Consider the following 22666-nt stretch of genomic DNA (forward strand, 5'->3'; position numbering starts at 1 on the left):
GGTGAGAAGTCAAGGTTACCCTGAATGGGAGAGAGGACGGAAGTAAAATTAAATCTTCCTTCCATCCCAAAAACCATCCTCCACGGTTTGGAATATTAGATTCTCACATTTGTCAGGCACCATCTTGAAATTGTTAATTACAGCAGAGTACTCAGACTGGTAGCTCTTAAACATTTGTATAGATCTAAGACGAGAGGCTAACTGATGCATCTGAATAGTCAGCATCCCTAAACTTACCTTAGAACTAGGAAGCTGTATAAAATTAGCAGCACGGTGGCACAGTGGTTAGCATTGCTGCCTCACAGCTCTAGGGACCTGGGTTCCATACCGGCCTTGGGTCTTGTGTGGAGTTTGCATGCTCTCCCTTTGTCTCTGTATGTTTCCTCCGGGTGCTCTGGTTTCCTCCCAGTCTCCAGAGAAGTGTGGGTTAGGCTGATTGGGCATGCTAAATTGCCCCTTAGTGTCAGGGGCTAGCAGGGTAAATATATGGGGTAGTTACAGGGATAGGCCTGGCTGGGATTGTTGTCGATGTAGGCTTGATGGGCCAAATGGCCTCCTTCTGCACTGTAGGGATTATAAAGGAGCAAAACACCCCATTAATTTGCTTAACATAAAGCAAAACTAGCAATATCTAAAGGGTGCAGCAACTTAGGCAGCCCTTTCATCTTAATCAGTAGTATCCTGTCCAGCCACTATCAGTAAGGAAGGCCAATGATATAGGTCCCACTTCATGGATGTAAGTATTGGGGTGGGGGTGGGGGGGAGCTTGTTTTATATAACTCAGAATGGGGGGGGTAATGGGAATATCCAAATAAGTAAACCCTAAAGGGGAAGAGAACAATTGTGGGGGGGACGTCTCCCTCTAAGCCTTACAAGAGATACAGCCTCAAATTTTGCAAAATTACTTTTATAGCCAGAAAAGTAGCCAAGTCTACCCACAATATCGATAATAGCAGAATTACAAAAAAATTAGATTTAAGACATAAATGCCAACACATTATCTGTGAATAATGTGATCTTAAGTTGCTTTCCACCACTAGACAACTCAAATATCAAAAGGATTGCGTGTAATTGCATGTGTCAGGGATTCAATAACTGTTGCAAACAATAATGGGGATCCCAGGCAACCCGAATAGTCCCTCGTTGAAGTTTCAAATGATCAGATCTGTAAGAACTGCTGCCAGCCAGTATGTTTTTATTAACCACTTGTAGCCACTTAATGAGCTGCAAACTGATCTGTTTTATGCTAACTTTGCAACTGGAAATCCCTTAGGGCTGGGGGTCTGGACAAGGAGGAATTTGTAAAATATGTCCAGGAAGGTTCTTTGGAACAATATGTTGATAGTCCAACTAGAGAGGGGGCTATACTCGACCTAGTAGTGGGGAATGAGCCCGGTCAGGTCATCAAAGTTTATGGGGGAACGTGTGGCAAATAGTGACCACAATTCTGTAAACTTTCGGATAGTTGTGGAAAAGAATGAATGTTGTGTTGGGGGAAGGCTAACTAACTAACTACAGCTGGATTAGGCAGGATTTGGTGGCTGTTGATTGGAAGAGTCTTTTAAGGAGCAGTTGATAGGTGTGCCTGTAAAAAGGAAGGATAGGAAAGGTAGGATTCGAGAGCCGTGGATAACCAGAGAAATCGTGGGTCTAATCAAAAAGAAAAAGGAGGCATACGTAAGATCCAGGCAGCTAAAAACAGATGAAGCACTGGAGGAATACAGAGAAAGTAGAAAAGAACTCAAACGGGGAGTTAGAACGGCAAAAAGGGTCACAAAATGTCCTTGGCAGACAGGATTAAGGAGAATCTCCAGGCATTTTATACATACATTAGGAACAAGAGGGTTGTCAGAGAAAGAGTCAGACCTCTCAAAAACAAAGGAGAGAAATTATGCTTAGAACCTAAGGAAGTAGGTGAGATCCTAAATGAATACTTTTGCGTCAGTCTTCACAAAGGAGAGGGATGCATTGATTAGTAGTGTCTGAGGGATGTGTAGACCCATTAGAACAAATTGCAAGGGAAGAAGTGTTAGGTGTTTTAGGAAGCATTAAGGTTGACAAATCCCCAGGGCCAGAAGGCATCTGTTCTAGATTATGGAGAGAGATGAGATGAAATTGCTGAGCCTCTAACAAAAAATCTGTTTCTTCATTGGACACAAGTGAGGTTCCAGGGATTGGAGGATAGCAAATGTGGTCCCATTATTTAAGAAGGGTAGCAAGGATAAGCTGGGTAGTAATAGGCCAGTGAGCTTGTCATCCGTGGTAGGGAAATTGTTGGAGAAGATTCTTAGAAATAGGGTCTATACAAATTTAGAACTGAATAGTGTCATTAGCGATAGACAACACCGGTCTTGTACGAGGGAGGTCATGCCTCACAAACTTGGTTGAGTTTTTTGAGGAGATGACAAAAATGATTGACAAGGGAAAGGCCGTTGATGGATTTTATAAAGCATTTGATGAGGTTCCTCGTGGTAGGCTGGTGCAAAAGGTTAAATCTCACAGGATCAAAGGTGAACTAGCTAGATGGGTACAGAACTGGTTTGGCCATAGAAAACTGGGGGGGGGGGGGTGCGTAGTAACAGTGGAGAGGTCTGTGACTAGTGATGTTCCGCAGGGCTCTGTACTGGGACCTCTGCCGTTTGTGATCTATGTGAATGATTTAGAAGATGTAGCTGGTCTGATTAGTAAGTTTGCAGACGACACAAAGATTGCTGGAGTTGCAGATAGTGATGAGCATTGTCAGAGATTACAGCAGGATATAGATAGGTTGGAAAATTGGGCGGAGAAATGGCAGATAGAATTTAATCCAGATAAATGCAAAGTGATGCATTTTGGTTAATCTAATGCAGGGGGAGCTATACAGTGACTGGCAGAACCATCAGGAGTATAGACACAGAGGGATCGGGGTGTGCAAGTCCACAGATCCTTAAAGGTGGTGACGAAGGCATATGGCATGCTTGCCTTTATTGGATGGGGCATAGAGTATAAAAGCTGGCATATGATGTTGCAGTTATATAGAACGTTGGTTAGGCCACATTTGGAATACTGCGTTCAGTTCTGGTCGCCACACTACCAGAAGGATGTGGAGGCTTTGGAGAGAGTGCAGAAAAGGTTTACCAAGATGTTCCCTGATATGTCTTAGCTATGAGGTGAGATTGAGTAAACTAGATTTGTTCTCCCTGGAAAAATGGAGGTTGAGGGGCGATCTAACAAAAGTTTATAAAATTATGAAGGGCATAGATAGGGTCAACAGTTGGAAGCTTTTTCCCAGGTCAGAAATGTCGAACACAAGGGGGCACAACTTCAAGGTAAGGGGGGCAAGGTTCAGTACAGATATGCGGGGGAGGTTTTTTTTACACAGGCTGGTTGGGGCCTGGAATGCACTAACAAGCAAAGTGGTTGAGGCAGACATGCTAGGATCATTTATGACTTAGCCACATGAACAGACTGGGAATAGAGGGATACAAACGGATGGTCTAGTTAGGAACAAATGATCATTGCAGGCTTGGAGGGCTGAAGGGCCTGTTACTGTGCTGTATTGTTCTTTGTTCTTCCGATGATACAAGATATGTATAGGGACAGGTAGTGTTGAAGTGGAGAGGCTGCAGAATGATTTGGACAGATTAGGAGTGGGCAGAGGAGTGGTAGATGGAAGACAATGTGGGGAAGTGTGAGGTTATGCACTTTGATAGGAAGAATAGAGGTGTGGACTATTTTCTAAATGAGGAAAGGCTTTGGTAATCTGAGGCACAAAGGGACTTGAAAGTCCTGGTTCAGAATTGTTCTAAGGTTAACATGCAGGTCCAGTTGGCAGTTAGGAAGACAAATTCAATGTTAGCTTTCATTTCTAGAGGGCTGTAATATTAGACCAGGGATGTGCTGCTGAGGCTGTATAACGCTCTGGTCAGACCCCATTTAGAAGATTGTGAACAGTTTTGGATCCCATACCTAAGGAAAGATGTATGGGCCTTGGATGAAGTCCAGAGGATGTTCACAAGAATGATCCTAGGATTGAACGGTTTGCCATATGAGGCGCAGTTGAGGAGTCTGGGTCTACACACAATAGAATTTAGAAGGATGAGGGGGGATCTAATTGAAACTTACAGAATACTGAGAGGCCTAAATAGAGTGGACCTTGAGAAGATGTTTCCACTAGTGGGAGAGATTAGAATGCGAGGGCACAATCTCAGTGATGAAACGCACTTTTAAAACTGAAATGAGGAATTTCTTTAGCCAGAGGGTGGTGAATCTGTGGAACTCATTGCCACAAAGAGCTCTGGAGGCCAGGTCGTTGAGCGTCTTTAAGACGGCGATAAGTTCTCGATCAATAAGGGGATCAGAGATTACGGGGAGAAGGCAAGAGAATGGGGGCGATAATCATATCAGACATGATTGAATGGAGGGGTAGACTTGATGGGCCAAATGACCTAATTCTGCTCCTATATCTTATGGTCTTATGTAAATCAGCATTGAAGCTTTTAAAGGCCTTATTAATATCCTTGTCTTAATCATCCTGTTGTCCTTGGAATCTAACACAGAAGGAAATAGCCCCAGAGTGAGTGTACTTCCTCCTTCGTAAGGAGAACCAAATATCTACTCAGTTTATTTTCAAACTCGTGTAGTTTTTGTTTGACAAACTTAATACTCCTCTCAGCATGTTGAGACAGCAAGGAGTCCGGTGCCTTTCGGGTTGATTAGTTTCTCTCAGTATTGAGTAACAAGAATTCTTATCATACTCTGTCCTTCTGTTTTGGACAGTTTTACTTCAAGCTGGCGCTCCAGCATTTTACACTTTTTGTTGGCTATACGTGAAATGACTAAACCCCTTGCAAGTTTCCCGCAGGGTTGAGAGGCTTACCTCAGAGAATTGACTTGAGCAGAAGAGATCAAATTCAACTTTAAAGTACAAGATAAAGTTATGATCCTCAAGTAGAGATGCGTTAAATCTCTAAGATCTAGACCGAGGATGAATCCCCTTGAATAAAAATTCCATAAAGAGAGGAGTGCAATCAGAGAATAAAGACTGCCTATGGAGCAGGAGACTACAAAGAGTAATATTATTTTTGGTATGAAAAATAATAATCAGTTTTAGTTTTAAATTGGTGAGGAGTGGCAAAGAAGGTGAACTCATTATCTTTAGGGTGTTCTTCAAGCATTCAAGTACCCCACTTCCTCACATACTGATGCTAACGCCTTTGAGTTGGAGGATTCCTAGTTATGGGAAGTTTATTCGTCAGAGGATTAGGAATAGTTGAAGTCCCCACCTAATGAAGGAGTTTGTTGATGTTAGTTGAGCAAAATCCACAAACTGAAGACTTCAGTTTACAAAATCAGGTGAATAATTTGGGGGGAGGGCCCATAGACATTCATCATAATGCTTTCCTTGTACAACGGCCTCTTAACAATTACCTACCTTTTACCTTACCCTATACACAGTTCTCCAGTGTAAAAGGCACATTCTTATTAACTCAAACCACAATCCATCAGTTACAGTCAAGAATGAGGCAAAAGTCACCTGTCCCACTTATTCCTGTTTCATTTTTAGGTGCTCCTTGTCATCTAGATGAGTTTCCTGCAACAAAGCTATGTCAACTTACTCGTCTTTAAGGAAAGACAAAATCTTTTTTCTTTTAATAGCATCATGTATCCCCTGTACGTTCCAGAAGCAAAGTTTCAAAGTAGCTACTGCCATTGCTTATTCAACCAAAGAGCGTACAGGACAGAAAATGGCTTGCCCATCAAAGATTTTTTTGCCCCACTCAGGCATGCACCAAAACATACTTCCCTGTCTCCAGCAATACCAGAAGCACCAGTGACACTTTATAAAGTCTTTCTGTAAAACATGAGACTTTGGAACCTATTAATGATTCTTTAACCCCAGAAAAATAAAAAAAGAAACCATTAATTCTAAGGGGACTTTCCTCACCAAACGTGAAGCTCTAGGGCTATACCTGCAAGCCTGCCATAATTAAACCAAGGAGTCTTTCTCATCAAAAAAGAGAAGACAAAATATGCCACAAAATGGGCGAGTACAGAATGCCCTTTCTGCATTCCAACTCCTTTTAAAACTTAAGCCACTCGGCCACCTCCCAGAAGTGGAGCTACTCATGTTTACCATGATCAGAGCGAAGAAGACCATAAAACATACACCACCATTATAAGCAGACAGGTTAAAGGAAAGAAGGATATTTTTACACAACTCTAGTATTGTACCAATGGCATGATCCTTAACAAGAAGGACCATGTTGAGGAACAAATGGAAGTCCCTGTCAATCTTAAGGATAAAAACTCACTAGTGCTCAATTACTAGATCATCCCTGTCAGAATGATAAATGCCAGTACGGAATCAGGAAGGAGTTACAATGACAAGGGATAGAGTCAAGATATTGCAGTAAACCGCAGTCTGCTACTCCAAATGATCTCCTTCCGTGGATTTCACAAAAGCCGTGGCTTTAGCTGGATTGTCAAACGATAGTTGTTGAATGTCACCCTCAGTGTAGCAGGATGTGATAGGGCATATTGCGCTCAAACCGCCTTCAGTCATCTTGTAATTTCATCAAAGCCCTTGTGCCTCTATTGTATTACCACTGAGAAATCTTCAAAGAGACTTCTGTTCCATCGTAAAGCAGGTCCCATAAGTTGAGCTGCCTCCAGTACTCTTTGCCGATCCTTGAAGTTATGAAAACAGATAATTATGGGGTTGTTGATTGTCTCTAGGCCTCAGACACAGAATACTAACTTGATGTGCCCAGCTTGCATTTCTAAATTATGGAAACATGGTAGTCAGCTTTCAGAATTTAGTTGGGAGCCTTCCCTCCTCTCCTGGCAAACCAACAATCTGGATATTTTTATCCTGGCCTCGATTCTCTGGTTTGTCATGGAATTCTGACATACCCTGCAGCTGGATTGTAAGTGGGCCTTAATCAAGGAAGTTGCGTTTTTGACAGTAACAATTCTGTCTCCCACTTCATCAAGCCTTTTGCCAGTATTCTGCACTTCTATAGTATGAGCACTGATATTTTGTGCTCCTGGATGCACTAGGGCATTTCACAACTTCATTGCAGTATTAATGTAAACCTACTTGTGACACTAAATAAACTGCCAAACTTCCAAAAACTGGACTGAGTTTCTCTTCAACAACTTTGATAATACTAGCAGTCATCAGTTGTAATGAGTCGGATCGAGAACCTGTTCACTAAGTTGCCATGTTGAGAAGTCACCTTCACCCCAGTTACTTCTGACTGCTTTTGTCAACAATTTTCTTAATGTTTCTTAGCATTTTATTACAAGTGTTTACCAGAAATCTTCCAGGGACATAATAGGGAGTTCTCCCAGATTAGGTAAGTATGAGCTGTATAAGTATAGTGTGAAAGGATTATGGGCTGGGTAGCACCAGAGATTACAAAAACACAGCAATTCCTGTGCTTGAATCACTTGACTCATCGCCCAATCTCTTTTTGTTTATATTTTTTATCATTCCTACACAGATCGAGGAATTCTTGTGGAAGTAAAGGTGAACAAGGAATGGTACACAGGCCGAGTTACTGATGTTTCGGCAAGCAAACAGTCGGTGCGGTGGAAAGTCAAGTTTGATTATGTTCCAACTGCAACCACTCCAAGAGACAGATGGTGAGATTATTGTTCTGTTTCTTTTCATTCTCGCTCCCTGCTGCACAGTACCAGAGACGTACAAACCTGTTTAAATGTGGCAGTCTCATGTAACCTGGAATAAATCTGCTTTATAAATAGGACTAATGATTTGTTGCAGCAAAACATCTGCCCACGAACCAGTTTTGTATAGTAAGCTCGTAAACAATGAAAATGCCACTGAGTAGCAAATCAGTGGTCCTATTTGCAGAGCTATCCTACCTTTGTAAGAGGAATTTTTTTGGGTGACCCTCTGGGGGGTCTTGTACTCATCTGACCTCACTCAACCAATACAGACACTTATAAAAGACAGCATATAGTTAAAGAACAAAAGGAAGTTTATTGCTAGTACATGCATCAGGAGAAAAAAATAGAGTGCCAACTACCCTCTAACTTAACAGTGCATGTGAGATAGATGTACTTTTTCTGAACATTTAGATCTCCTGCACAGCTTGTCACTCAAACTGGAGAATCCAATTACAATATTATACATTACCTTAGCCAATAACACTCCACTGGTCAGCAAGATCAGGAGCTCATCAGTCCACTGCATCCTCCCTCATTACTAAGAACTTTAACTACGTACATCCGGTAGATTCAAGGATATTCTCTGAAACCTGCACATTTTAATTGGTAATGGGAGTCAGTTCTTTTGCTTGAATCCAGCCCCTTTATCAGCATGAGAAACTGTATCAGCCTTGCTAACCATGAGTGAATGTATTCCCATACATTCCAACACCCTGATTTAACTTGCAGCTGCCTGACTCAAGCTGATAAGGAGAACTGCTCTCTCAATGCCCCATTGTCCCAAAGAATTTGTTCTGTCTATTACTGTCTACTTCCCATCATGCTAAGCAGTCAAATCGTCAGTTGGCCAAGGTTCGCAAGGCACACATTAAGAATAATTTAATTTCATAATACTTGTAGCTATACAGACAATACCTTTGCGTATATTGCATTAGACATATGGTGATTCCTTATTCTATATATAAGGAACCTTGTAATCTTCACCTTAACCTAGTCTACTTATTATAATAAATTTAAAATGAGAGCCTTTTATACCAGGAGTTTTATACTATCCTCCTTCATATCTTTTCATTATTTTGAAATCATTGTCTTCTGCTTCAATTCATTCTATCCCAGGACTTCTGTTTTCCTTCCTTCTGCAGTCCAGTGTATTTAAAACTTAAGTTTGTTGTCATGTAGCTACTACTTTATGATCAAATGTCTTCTCTCTTTAAACCTGGTGTAAAATCTTGACTCAGCACCCAAGTTTATCAGTATAAAAAATTCTGATTTGCAGACATCCTGATTGTTCCGTGTTTGTTTTGTCATGAACCATTTTCCAAAATAATGCTGTTTTGAACAATATTCAATATTTGGAACCTGAAAATATGCATTTAAAGAAATCTATCCTTTTCTATCTTCTCACTCGCACTGTGCTTCTCCAGTAATGGAGCCTAAAATGTATTGAAGGGACGTGAGTGTGGATTTCTTTTCTGCAGAGTGCAGTGAGTGAAGGTCATTGAATAGTCTGAGGCTTGAGTTAGATAAATTCTTGATTGACAAGCCAAAGGCTGTAGGGACAGACAGGAAAGTATAAATCAGCCTTGAAGGGCCAAATGGCCTATTGCTGCTAATTTGTATGTTCATATACCTCTGTTTGAATGTTTGCATTTTTAATGCAAACTAATGGGATTGGATTATTATTTCACCTTTGGTACCCGATATTGGCTGTTACAAAGAACAACCCAGCACGGGAAATAGGCCTTTCGGCCCAACGAGCCCACGCTGCCATCTTAAAGCATTTTCCTACACCTACCTTGCCCTGTGTGTATGCGAATGGTACCCCTATTGTAATCAGATTCAGGGGAGAATAGTGTAGGGACAATTTGGTACACCAATCAGCCTAAGAGCACATCTTTGGGGTGTGGGAGGAAACTGGAGCACCCGGAGGAAACCCACGCAACCACAGGGAGAATGTGCAAACTCCCACAGACACTGGCCCAAATCCATGTATCTGCACAGCTAGCAGTGATAGTCACTGAGCTGTTGTGGTGCCCATCTGCTGGTCCAGGTTTAAGCACACACAACGACGCGAAGTACTAGGCCACTCGAAACATCCAAGAGCAGCCCACGCACGACCCACTGTGTGCATGCCCCTCGTTAGACAATAAGGTGGACTGACACACCTGCGGATTAAAAGAGACAAAACATTAACATGTAGTATTACATTTCCAGTATCGTCCCGAGGCTCTGACCCTTTTTAAAACCGTCTCCTATAACCCTCCATCCCTGTTTCACTCATGTGCCTATCTAAGTAAACCTTAGTCCAGCGTGCCTGCCTCCACCACCTTACTTGGTAGCACATTCCATACCCCCACGACCCTCTGTGAAAAACCTCCCTCTAGTATCCAAATTATACTTCTCCCCCCCTCACCCTTAGCTCGTGACCCCTTGTGATATTTGTCTCCAATCTAGGAAAAAGCCTGCCACTGTTGACTCTATTTATACCCTTCACCTCTATCAGATCCCCCCCTTCTTCTCCGTCTTTCTAAGGAGAAGAGCCCCAGTTTACCCAATCTTTCCTCATAACCCAGTCCTTCCATACCAGGCAGCATCCTGGTAAACCTCCTCTGCACTCTCTCCAGGGTCTCCACGTCCTTCCGGTCGTAAGATGACCAGAATTGGACGCAGTCCTCCAAATGCGGTCTAACCAACGTTCTGTACAACTGAAGCATTAGACGCCAGCTCTTATACTCTGTACCCCTTCCTATAAAGGCTAGCATTCCATAAGCTTTCTTCGCAACCTTCTCCACCTGGGTTGCCACCTTCAGAGACTTGTGCACTTGCACTCCCAGGTCCCTCTGCATTTCTATACTCTTAATTGGTCTACCTTTTATCATGTAACTCCTCCCTGCATTATTCCTTCCAAAATGCATCACCTCGCATTTGTCAGGATTAAAGTCCATCTGCCATCTATCTGCCCAGTATACCAGCCTATCTATATCCTGCTGTGTCACCTGACAATCCTCCTCACTACCTGCCAATCCTGCCATCTTGGTGTCATCTGCAAACTTGCTGATGACACGTACACCCTCTTCCAAGTCGTTTATATATATTACGAAGAGAAGAGGTCCCAGTACTGAGCCCTGCGGCATACCACTGGTGACAGGCCTCCAGCTAGAAAAGGACCCTTCCAGTACTACTCTCTCTCTCCTGTTGCCTAGCCAGTTAGTGCTGAATCAGGTGAAGAATAGCTTTGAAGCAAAGACCTGAAATGTTACAACAAAAATGGGTTGAAGCTGCATTCCAGAGCCAACTCCCTTATGAATCTGCCAGCAGTATAAAACAATGTTGTGCTGTAGGTTCATACTCATAGCAATGTCGTGAATATCCTTTTTTCAGATCAATTGAATATCCGAATGTGGAAATCTTCCCCTTTCTTGAGCTTTCAAAGAAAGCTACTCAGATCTGTCACCTTTTCATTTGCCTGATATGGAACATACATGTGTTTACTGTGAGGTCAAACCTCATTTACTTAGGCCTGGACAGCTTGGGTTTATTTAAGCATGGTCAAGATTTTGGGATTGCATTGGATGCATTTGGCTTAGGTATCAATGCTTTTTCAGCAGTAGATCAGTACAAGTACAGTGGTAGTGAACGAATGAACAAGAGTAGGCAAGTCAGCCCTCGAGCTTGCATTGTTGTATAGTTACTGCTCTGCTCTCCTGTACTGTCTAACTTGATTTGTTCTGTATTCTTTAATATGCCTACCAAACAATCTTTGTTTTAAAATTTTTAATTGCCTCAATAACCTTTTTGATAAGGGGAGTTCTAGATTTCCACTGCCCTTTATGTGCAGAATGTTTTCTGATATCAGCCTTAAACAGGTCAGTTCAAATCCTTGCTCTGGACTTTCTTTGTCAGAGTAAATAACTTTTCCCTATGTTGTGTCCTTTAATCATTTAAACACCATGATCAGATCACTTTTATTTGAGAGAATTCATCACAAGTTCTTTAAATTAATCCTTTGTCCTGGTATTTTTCTTGTGAATCTGCTACACTATCTGCAATGCCAGTATATCCTTCCTGAAGTGTAATACCCACACTCCAGATGCAAACTAACTAGTGTGTATCTGACTGTAACATAACTTCCATCCCTTGAGGTGAAGGTTAACATTCTATCAGACTTTTCATTATATTTTGGAAATTGATTTAATTTTTTGCCACCCACTATTTAAATAATTTCCAAAAACAATTAGCAAAATCATGATTAAAACGCATCCAGCTTTCAGTCTGTTTGTTTCTTCAGTTCTTGAATCAAATCATGTTTTCTTCCTTCAGTCTGCTTCACCTTTTTCATCTTCCACTTGATTACTGTATATCTTTGAGCTTTGGTCTGGCTGTTTTTTTGCATGTCCATCTCTGATGAGAGTATTGGTTCATCTGTTCAGCCTGTTGGTCAGTCTCTGTCGTTATGTATCAGACCGATTTGCACCCTGATTGATTCCATTTATGCCATTTAGTGTTAGTTTTCTTTGCATGCAAATTGCAATTTATAAAATGTTGGTGCAGATAGTTTGAAAAACTGGCTAATTGCTGTGAAAGCAACCTACAGGGGCAGATGATGACTGTACCCAATTGTCGTTTTTGTGAAGATTTGATGTGGTTGAGAGGTGTTTTAATTGCCTCATTGGATGTGTTGCATTCCTGCAGGGTTGAGAAGGGAAGTATAGATGTGAGGCTGATGAAACCACCATCTCCAGAATACCAGACACCTGACACACTTGGTGTGGAGGAGGACATCTCTGTGGAAACAGGATCAACTTCAGACAGTACTAGGATGGAGCCAGACACTACACAACCGACAACTAGCAAAGAGACTGTCGAAGCACTAGTAGTCAGCTTCAGGTGAGAGAATGATGGCCCATTTACTTTTTTCTATTCATTCATGAAGTGTGGACATTGGCTAGGTCAGCATTTATTACCCTTCCCTAATTGTCCTCAGGAAGATGGTACTGAGCTGCCTTCTAGAGTTGCAGCAGTGAATGTGATGACTGTAGGTGCATCCATAGTTCTGTTAGGAATGGAGCTCCAGGATTTTGACTCAGTGACAGTGAAGGGACAGCAAATCAGGATGGTGTGTGGCTTGGGGGGGGAGGAAACTCTAGTGGTGATGTTCCCATGTGTCTGGTGCCTTTATCTCTCTAGATGATAGTGGGTCGTGTGTTTAGTGTCTAAGGAAACTTGATGAATTTCTGTGCTGCATCTTGTCGGTGGTGTACACTGCTTCCACTGTGCGTTGGTGGTGGAGGGAGTGAAGGTTTGTGGAAAGGTTGCCAATAAGCAGATTGCTTCATCCTGAATGGGATCCACTTTACTGAGTGTTGTGGAAGCTGCACTTATCCAGTCAAATTTTATAACACTGACTTTTGCCTTGTAGATGGTGGACAGACTTTGGGGAGTCAGGAGGTGAGAGTTACTTGTGCAGGATTCCTAGCCTTGACCTGCTCTTGTAGTCATGGCATTCAGGTGGCTAGTCTGGTTCTGTATCTTGTTAATGGTAACCACCAGGATATTGATTGTGCGGGCTTTTGTTACGGTAATGCTACTGAATGTGATGTGGAGAAATCACTTGTTAGAGATGGCTCTTGCCTTGCCACTTGTCAGCTGGATATTGTCCAGCTCTTGACATATTTTGACATGGACTGCTTCAATATCTGTGGAGTTGCCAGTGGTGCTGAATGTTGTGCATTCCTCAGCAAACATCCCACTTCTGACTTTCATGATGGAAGGAAAATCACTGTGGCAGCTGAAGATTATTGGGCCTAGAGCCCTACCTTGAGGAACTTCTGCAGTCATGTCCTGGAACTAAGATGATTGATCTCCAGCCAGCTTTCTCTGTGCAATATATGACTCTAAACAGCAGAGAGTTTACCTCCTGATTCCCAATGACTTCAGAATTGCTGGGACACTTTGATGCCACACTCAGTCAAATGCTGCCTTGATGTTGAGGGCAGTCACTCTCACTTCACCATGTCTAGCTTCCATTTGAAGGTCAAGGAAAATGTGTAACCTATCATAAGGAACATGATATTCAAACGTAACATCTTTGTGATTAAAACTGATGTGTACTGATTGTGCACTTTATCCTTCAGAAACAAAAATGGATCATTCCTCCATGTTTTGTTATTTTAAGGCTTGTTCTGGGATACATCAAGTACGATGGCCCATACTCAAATGGTGATTCTTGATGTCCAATCCTAAATATTGATAAACTGTTGTATCTTAAAGATGTAAAATCTGAGCGTAATCACAGTCCTACTGCACATTTCCAGCAGGGGTCATAGTGTATTAATCAGGAGTTGGAACCCTGTTCATTTGTATACTGGAATCGAGGATAGTATTCTTCACTGCTGTGACATTGTTAAATTGGGAATCTCTTCACTAGGTCTTATGGATCATTACTACACTGTACATTGATCAATTAAATGTCAGGGGATAAGCTTCCATCATTACGAAAGTATAATGTTAATGTGGCTGTCAGCTTTCAGGATTGGTACCTGATACACAGCCATGTGGCAATGCTTGAGATGAGATATTGCGTCAATCTGTTCTCAAGTTTATTTATAGTATTTTGAGGATGAATATGGTTTAATTAAAATATTTTTTCTCTTCTGCTTAGAAACGCTTTGCGATATTTTCTGCCACCAAATTACAGGATAACAAAGGAGGAATTGAGTTCAATGACACCAGAAGAGCTGGCTTCATTTCCGCTGGTACGTGTTAGCACAAAAATGTGAAACGTAATATTACTAACATGTCTTTGTTCCCCACCCCATCTACTACTTCCTGCCCCCAGGCTTCTGCAGTGCACATGTTGTATGATTTTTTTTTTAATGAATTGCAGTGGTTGGGGGTGTTTTTGTTACGCTAAAGACTTGCTACAGCCCCCTTACAGATCAAGTAGGACTTTCACAAGAATTAGCTTGGCTAAATGGTTGCATCCTTGTTGTGGGTTCTTGCCCCACTTTCAGGTGTGAGCACATAAATAAGGCTCGTACAGATGTACTACTTTGGATACTGTTGTGGGGAATGGCCTTTTAAGGGAAAGCAACAACAGCCAAGTTTATGGCACTATGGGTACAGTACATTCTGGAGAGGGAGCATGGTTGTGGTACATACTGATAAACAAAGGGATGAGGTCCTGAAAACAATATAGGAAATTAGATGATGAATTAAAATGCAGGACCTAAAATGCAGTAATCTCAGAACTGCTCCTAGTTCCACGTGCTAGCGAGAGCAGGGATAAGAGGATAGATCCAATGCTAAAATCAAGTGGCTTTGGCGTGGGCTGGCTTGATGGATACAGAACTGGCTTGGCCATAGACAGAGTAACAGTGGAAAGATGTTTTCAGAAGGGAGATCTGTGGCTAGTGGTGTTCCGCAGGAATCAGTGCTGGGACCTTTGTTTATAATATAGATAAATGATGTAAAGGGAAAATGTGGGTGGTCTGATTAGTAAGTTTACAGATGACACGAAGATTGGAGTTGCTGTTGCTGATTTTAGTTTTTGTACCAGTCTGCCATGTGGGACTTCGTTAAAATGAAGTAATGTCCATAAAAACTGCACCCATAGCCGTTCCCTCAATTATCTTTGTCATCTCTGCAAAAAAAACTCATTATAGATGGTGAGACATTACCTTCTTTGTACAAAACCATGCCGCATGTCACTAACTAGTCCACTTTCTTCCAAATGTACATATATCCTGTCTCTCAGTTTCTTCTCCATAAGCGTCCCCACCACTGATTTGGTTATTCTCCAATCATCTGGAACTCGCCTGTCGTCAAAAAAGATGTGAAGATATCTGTTAAGGCCCCCAGCTATTTCTTCCCTTGCCTCCCGCAGTAATCTCCAGCCCTCAGCATTCTAGTAAATCTTGTCTGCATTCCCCTCCAGAGCAATTCATAGAATACTTCAGTGCAGAAGGTGGTCATTCGGCCCATCAAGTCTGCATCAACTACAATCCCACCCAGGCCTTATCCTCGTAACCCCATACACTTACCCTAGCTAGTCCCCTTGACACTAAGGGGCAATTTTGCATGGCCAATCCACCTAACCTGTACACCTTTGGACTATGGAAAGAATTCAGAGCATCCGGAGGAAACCAATGTAACACGAGGAGAAAGTGCAAACTCCACACAGACATCCCATCCAGCCCCAGGGACTTGCTACCTTAATGCAATTTAGATTACCCAATGCTTCCTCCTTCGATATATTGACATTTTCCTGAGCGTTCACACACATATCCCTGGCCTCAACATCTGTCATGTCCTTTTCCTTGGTGAATACCAACACAAGGATACAACAGAATATAGATAGATTGGAGACTTGAGCGTGGAAGTGTCAGATGGAGTTTAATCCGAACAAGTATGAGGTGATGCATTTTGGAGGATCAAATTTAGGTTTGAATTATACTGCAAGTGGCAGAATCCTTAAGAACATTAGCATTGAGGGATCTGGCTGTGCAGGTTCACAGTTTCCTAAGAGTGGCAATACTGGTTGTCAGCGTGATGAAAAAGGCATTTGGTATGCTTGCCTTCATCGGAAAGAGCACTGAGTACAAGAATTGGGAAATCATGTTGCAGCTGTACAAAATCTTGATTGGGCCACACTTGGTGTTTTGCGTACAGTTCTGGACACCACACTACTAGAAGTGGAAGCTTTGGAGAGAGTGCAAAGAAGGTTCACCAGGATGTTACGTCTGTTGTAGGAAAAATGCTTGAATCCATAATCAGAGAAAATAGCGAGGCATCTTGAGAAGAATTGTTTGATAGAGCAGACGCAGCACAGATTCATTAAGGGGAAGTCGTGTCTGACGAATTTATTGGAATTCTATGAGGATGTGTCTAGTGCGGTGGATAGAGGGGAACCGGTGGATGTGGTGTTTCTCGATTTTTCAGAAGCCGTTTGATAAGATGTCGCACAAAAGGTTGTTACAGAAGGTTAGGGGGCATGGAGTTGGGGGTAAGGTGTTAGCCTGGATAGGGGATTGGCTGTCAAATAGGAGGCAGAGAGTGAGTGTCAATGGGTGCTATTCGGATTGGCGGTTGGTGACTAGTGGAGTGCCCCAGGGATCGATGCTGGGGCCTCAGCTATTTACCATTTATGTAGATGATCTGGAGGAGGGAGCCGAGTGTAAGGTGTCGAAATTTGCCAATGACACAAAGTGGAACAGCAAATTGTGCGGAGGGTGTGGAAAGTCTGCAGAGGGATCTAGATAGGCTGAGCAAGTGGGCGAGGACCTGGCGGATGGAATACAATGTTGGCAAGTGTGAGGTTATCCACTTTGGCAGGAATAATAGTAGGAAGGACTTCTACTTAAAGGGCGAAAAGCTGCAGCATGCTACCGTGCAGAGGGACCTGGGGGTCCTTGTGCATGAGTCGCAAAAACCCAGCCTACAGGTGCAGCAGGTGGTCAGGAAGGCAAATGGGATACTGGCCTTCATAGCGAGGGGGATTGAATATAAAAGTAGGGAGGTCTTGCTGCAACTGTACAGGGCACTGGTGAGGCTGCAGCTGGAGTACTGTGTGCAGTTTTGGTCGCTGCACTTGCGCAAGGATATTTTGGCTTTGAAGGGAGTGCAGAGGAGGTTCACTAGGCTGATACTGGAGTTGAGGGGGTTGAGCTATGAGGAGAGGCTGAATAGACTGGGCTTGTACTCGTTAGAGTTTAGAAGGATGAGGGGGGATCTCATTGAGACGTATAAGATGATGAAAGGGATGGATAGGGTAGAGGTGGAGAGGTTCTTCCCGCTCAGAAAGGACAGCAGGACTAGAGGGCACAGCCTCAAGATAAGGGTGTGGGGGGGGGAGCAGTTTAGAACGGAGTTGAGGAGGAACTTCTTCACTCAAAGGGTGGTGAATCTCTGGAATTCTCTGCCTGTTGAAGTGGTGGCGGCTACCTCGCTAAATATATTTAAGACGCAGGTAGATAGGTTTTTGGTAGGCAAGGGGATTAAGGGTTATGGGGAGAAAGCAGGAAAGTGGAACTGAGCCACTTCAGATCAGCCATGATCTTATTGAATGGTGGGGCAGGCTCGAAGGGCTAGATGGTCTACTCCTCCTATTTCTTATGTTCTTTCTTGGAGCCGAGGGTGTTAACTATGAGGAGAGGTTAAATAAACTAGGATTGTTTTCACTGGAAAGACAGGCTGAGGGGAGACCTAATAGAGGTCTCCAAAATTGAGGGGCAGAGACAAGGTGGATAGTCAAGAGGCTTTTTCCCATGGTGGAAGTGTCAATTTCAAAGGGGCACAGGTTCAGAATAAGAGGAGGATAGTTTAAGGGAGATGTGCAGGAGAAGTTTTTTTCACGCAGAGTGTGGTGGTGGAAGCAGACATATTAGCAACATTTAAGAGGCATTTGGATGGGTACATGAATCAGGAGGGAATAGAGGGATATGGGCCGGGGTTTTTAGTTCAGTTAGGGTTCATGATCGACACAGGCTTGGAGAACTGAAGGGTCTGTTCCTGTTCTGTAATTCAGAAGTGGCACAGCGGTTAGCACTGTTGCCTCAGCGCCTGGGTTCGATTCCCAACTTGGGTCACTGTGTGGAGTTTGCACTTTCTCCCTGTGTTGCAATGGTTTTCTCCGGGTGCTCCGATTTCTTTCCATAGTCCAAAGATGTACAGGTAAGGTGGATTGGCCGTGCAAAATTACCCCTTAGTGTCAAGGGGACTAGCTAGGTTAAGTGTATGGGGTTATGAGGATAAGGCCTGGGTGGGATTGTGGTCGATGCAGACTCGTTGGGCCAAATGACCACCTTCTGCACTGAAGTATTCTATGAATTGCTCTGGAGGGGAATGCAGAGAAGATGTACTAGAACGTTGCGGGCAGGAGAATTGTAGCTTTGGAAGTGATTGGAGGGGTTGGGGTTGTTTTCCTTGGAACAGAGACATGATTGAGGTATACAAAATTGAGGAGTAGGGAGAAAGTAGACAAAGAACCTGTTTCCCTTGGCAGAGTTCAAAAACCAGGGCTTATAGGTTCAAGCTAAGTGGCAGAAGGATTAGAAGGGACACGAGGAAACACTTTTTTTATGCAGGGAATGGAATGGTGGTGGAGGCAGAGACCCTAAACTTGTTTATTAAGAACCTGGACCTGCACCTTTAGTGCTGCAAGATACAGGACCAAGGGCCGAGTGCAGGAATATGGGTGCATTGGGTCAGCATGGATAAGATGGACTGTTTGGCTGCCTTCTATGGTTCTATTCTTTAGTACAGTGCTGAGATATTGGATAGAATTTACCCATGTCCCTGCCAGCCGATTCAATGGCCAGTGTGGAGGGAAGAGTCTGACAAGAGGCCCAGAAATGGGTTACATTCCGGCATGAATTTACAGCGGGATTTTTTGCTGGTGCCCATCATGATGGGTCAGAAAATCCTCTAGAGGCCAGTGCGAAACTCGCGCATCCTGCCAATGGGATGAAGGCCTGACCACCCACCACCACCACACACACCACCCCCCACCTCTCACCATGCCAGATTCTCCACAATATCGGTGTAAAACACATTTGGAACAGCGTGGCATGCAGCTATCTGGATGCAGTTCAATGCCTGGAGTTCAGGATGGAGGCATCCCACTTGGATCCTGCATGGAGATGGACCTTCCACATTGTGCCCTGGAAGGGGTCCATCTTCCAGTCTCGATGTTCTGCAGATCTATCTTCGTTCCCAGGTGGTCTATCTTCCGGTCTCAGAGATCTGTCGTCTTATTCAGGTGATCCATCACCTTTCCTCAATAGTGGGTCAGTGATGTTGGGCGCCTTTGCAATATGATACCCAAACATAAATGGTGGACTATGTGCCATCCAGACCAGCCCCATCACTGAATACAGTGTTAAAAGAAAACCAATGCATAATTAATGAGGTTGGGGCCAGATGATTTGGCATGTTTTCCCACCATCCTCTGCAGCAGGAAGCATTCCTCCCCCCACCATAGCACTTGGTCTCAAAATGGCTGAATTTGCTTCTTTTTGTTGAATGGTAAACCAAGACTTTGTTCCGGTTGTTCAGGTAGATGGAAAAGAGCTCGCAGCACTTTCTGACACAGTAAACTTCAATGAACTTCATCGAAGAATAGATTCACTGGTCATCAATTTATTTGATGCTGATAAGATCCTCTTGGACAAAAGGTCATCTGGACTCGAAACGTCAACTCTTTTCTCTCCTTACAAATGCTGCCAGACCTACTGAGATTTTCCAGCATTTTCTCTTCTGGTTTCAGATTCCGACATCCACTATAATTTGCTTTTATTTAGATCCTCTTGTAAGTTACCTCGCATTTGCTGACATCATGGCTGTACTTGAAGAGTAATTAATTTACGAAACACCTCATTAGATGCGCATGGGTGCTATGTAAATGTGCTTTTTTTTCTTGCCCACCGACTTTTCCCACTGAAACCACCACACCCCGCTCCCCCTGTATATTTTGGGAAAGTCTGATGCCCTGAATTGATATCTCCCTGCCATGGCAAAATTGTGATTGAAAATATAGAGGATTGCCAAATATCCTGCCTTGTATCCTAGCATTCTGGTCTGCTTCAGGTCCGACATAGACAAAAGGAGGATCTTTAGCAGCACAAGTTGAGCAGAATGGAATGGCAAGCTATTCACATCACAAGTTGCTGATCAAATTTAGTATGCTTTTGAGTGTGCAGTATTCGCTCAGTACTACGTTGAGTGCCTACGTTTTGTGATCTAATTTTTTGAAGGGCAAAGTACATGCACTGAAGGGGAAGGTTTTGGATGGTTAAAATTCCAGATCCATTAAAGTTGCTTTCTTGTGACTGCTATCCTGAAATTATATCTTCTTTTTACACAAAAACAGAAAGATTATTTTGAACAGTATGAGGAGGGGCTGAAGAACCTGTGCACTGCCTACCAGACACGGGCTGAAGAGCGTGTGCGAGCAACTGAAAAAAAATTGCAGCAGAATGATGCAGAGCTAACAGATGCACAGGAAAAACTCGGTAAACTGCGGAATAACATTGTGGAGCTGTTGAGGAAAGTTCAAGAGGTAACACTTGTTGAGTAAATGTTCAGGGTTATGGGTATAGTGTTTATACAGTAAAAGAAGCTTATTATCTGAATGGTGAATTGCAGAGGGATCTGGATGTTCTGGTGCTTGAATCACAATTGAGGTTTAACACACCATTGAAAGTGATTCTTCTTTAGAAAGAAAAGCTGATATTTGAAAGGAAACAGGTTTTTGAGCAAAAGAATCAGATTAATAAATTGATTTTTTAAGGAGTAATAATAAAGACAAGTATGTGGCAGCGAACATCCACATATCCAGATGCTCACTCATCCGTACCCACTGAGTGAGTAAGAACGTATGTTAGTGGTGAGGTGCATGCGAACCCTGAGACCACGAATGAGCCACAAACACACATGCACGCTGAGAAAAAAAGAGGTGAGTTGAACTAGCTGATTTGCTCTTGCAGAAGCTGAACGGACACGACTGGCCACAAGTCCTCCTGTCCTGTATCCCTTCCATAATTTGAAGTGGTGTTAGGCTGTGGGAATCTTCTCGCCACAACTCTGATCAGGTCCATTGTGGAACCAAAATTTGTATGTTGCATTCCATGACAATATAAGATGCAAATGCTTAGTGTTTGTACACAGTCCTTGAGAACAAGAGTTTTATGAAAAACATGCATTTTAAAAAGATCTTTTCAAAGTTAGGTTGATTGGCCATGTTAGTGTCCCAGGCTGTGTAGGTTAGAGGGATTAAATGGGTTATGAGGATAGGGGCTGGGGTAGGATTGTTGTTGGTGCATACTTGATGGGCTGAATGGCTTTCTTCTGCACTGTGGGGATTCTATGAAGAATGTCCACTTGTGTATGATATTTAAATGCTGCAGATTAAGTGAAAATGTACTTGTGCTGGAGTCAGCTACTGCAGGAGAGGAAAAAGCACTTCATTCTGTGAAGCATTGTGTGGTAAAGCACTGGATATTAGTAATTATTGATCATTTTGTTTGCTTTTACAGGATATTGAAATCAACACAGATGATGAGCTTGATGCGTACATTGAGGAACTGATCACAAAAGTGGACTGACGTGGATGTTACCATGCCTGCCACCAAGTGGTAGATAGAAAGTCTATCTGGCGCACTGCTGCAAAGTGGACTAAAAATGTTAGCAGTGTTTTAGAAAAAAGTTACTTCATTTTGAGGTTTTAGCTTTAAAGTTTTACACCTTGTTCAATGGACTTGGAATTTTGTATTATATTTATTAAAAATACAACTGTACCATTTTTGCCAGTCTCAGGTGCATATCTTGCCGCTGTTTATTTTCCCATAAACTTTCTAGGTTATGAGCACCAGCTTACAGTTGTCCTTATTGAAATTTCAGTGCATGCCACCTTGCACACTTTTTCACTTGTCAGCATCTTCAACGGATAAAACATGCGAGGGCATGGTTCCATGGATACTACCAATCCTCAGGTACCTCGGCACACTCTTCATATTGGATTGATGGTGTCAATCTTTGTGCATTATATCCTAGCTTGATCTTACCCTCATAACAAATGCACTTTGCAACCATAGTTAATGTCCCTCTTTTGGATGCATAATTCCAAAAATTTATTCTCTCGTTTCTGAAATGTCAGTCTTGATTACACGCTGAAGGTCTTGAACCACAACCTTCTAACTTAGAACTGAGGGTAGCCTTCATTCATGAGAAGTTATGGAACCTGGGGAGAGAGACTGAGATTCTAGAGCAAATTGTCATAGGAAGTGACAAGATATTGGCAGGCTTAAAAATAGACACATCTCCAGGTCTGTATGAATTGTGTCCCAGGCTGTTGTGGGAGCTGAGGGAGGAAATTGCAGGTGCTCTGACCCAAATTTTTAATTTATTTCTGGCCACAGGGGAGGTCAGGAAAGATTTCATTCTGAAAGCTAATGATTTTTGCTACCAAATAAATCTGTTGGACTTTAACCTGGTG

General features: G+C 42.8%; 1 protein-coding gene across 1 annotated transcript in view; it reads left to right on the forward strand.

Annotated features, from left to right (window-relative positions):
- Positions 1-21973, forward strand: part of morc2 (MORC family CW-type zinc finger 2) — a 94511-nt gene extending 72538 nt beyond the window's left edge. Inside the window, exons 22-26 of the mRNA XM_080208146.1 lie at positions 7488-7629; positions 12367-12561; positions 14336-14429; positions 20543-20731; positions 21708-21973. Of these exons, the coding sequence (XP_080064272.1) occupies positions 7488-7629; positions 12367-12561; positions 14336-14429; positions 20543-20731; positions 21708-21776 (689 nt within the window). The 3' untranslated portion in view covers positions 21777-21973. The remainder of the gene's footprint in view (positions 1-7487; positions 7630-12366; positions 12562-14335; positions 14430-20542; positions 20732-21707) is intronic.
- Positions 21974-22666: the final 693 nt, after the last annotated feature.

The sequence above is a fragment of the Carcharhinus amblyrhynchos genome, chromosome 20 (genome assembly GCF_965287045.1).
Source record: "Carcharhinus amblyrhynchos chromosome 20, sCarAmb.v2.hapA, whole genome shotgun sequence".
Taxonomy (NCBI): Eukaryota; Metazoa; Chordata; class Chondrichthyes; order Carcharhiniformes; family Carcharhinidae; genus Carcharhinus; species Carcharhinus amblyrhynchos.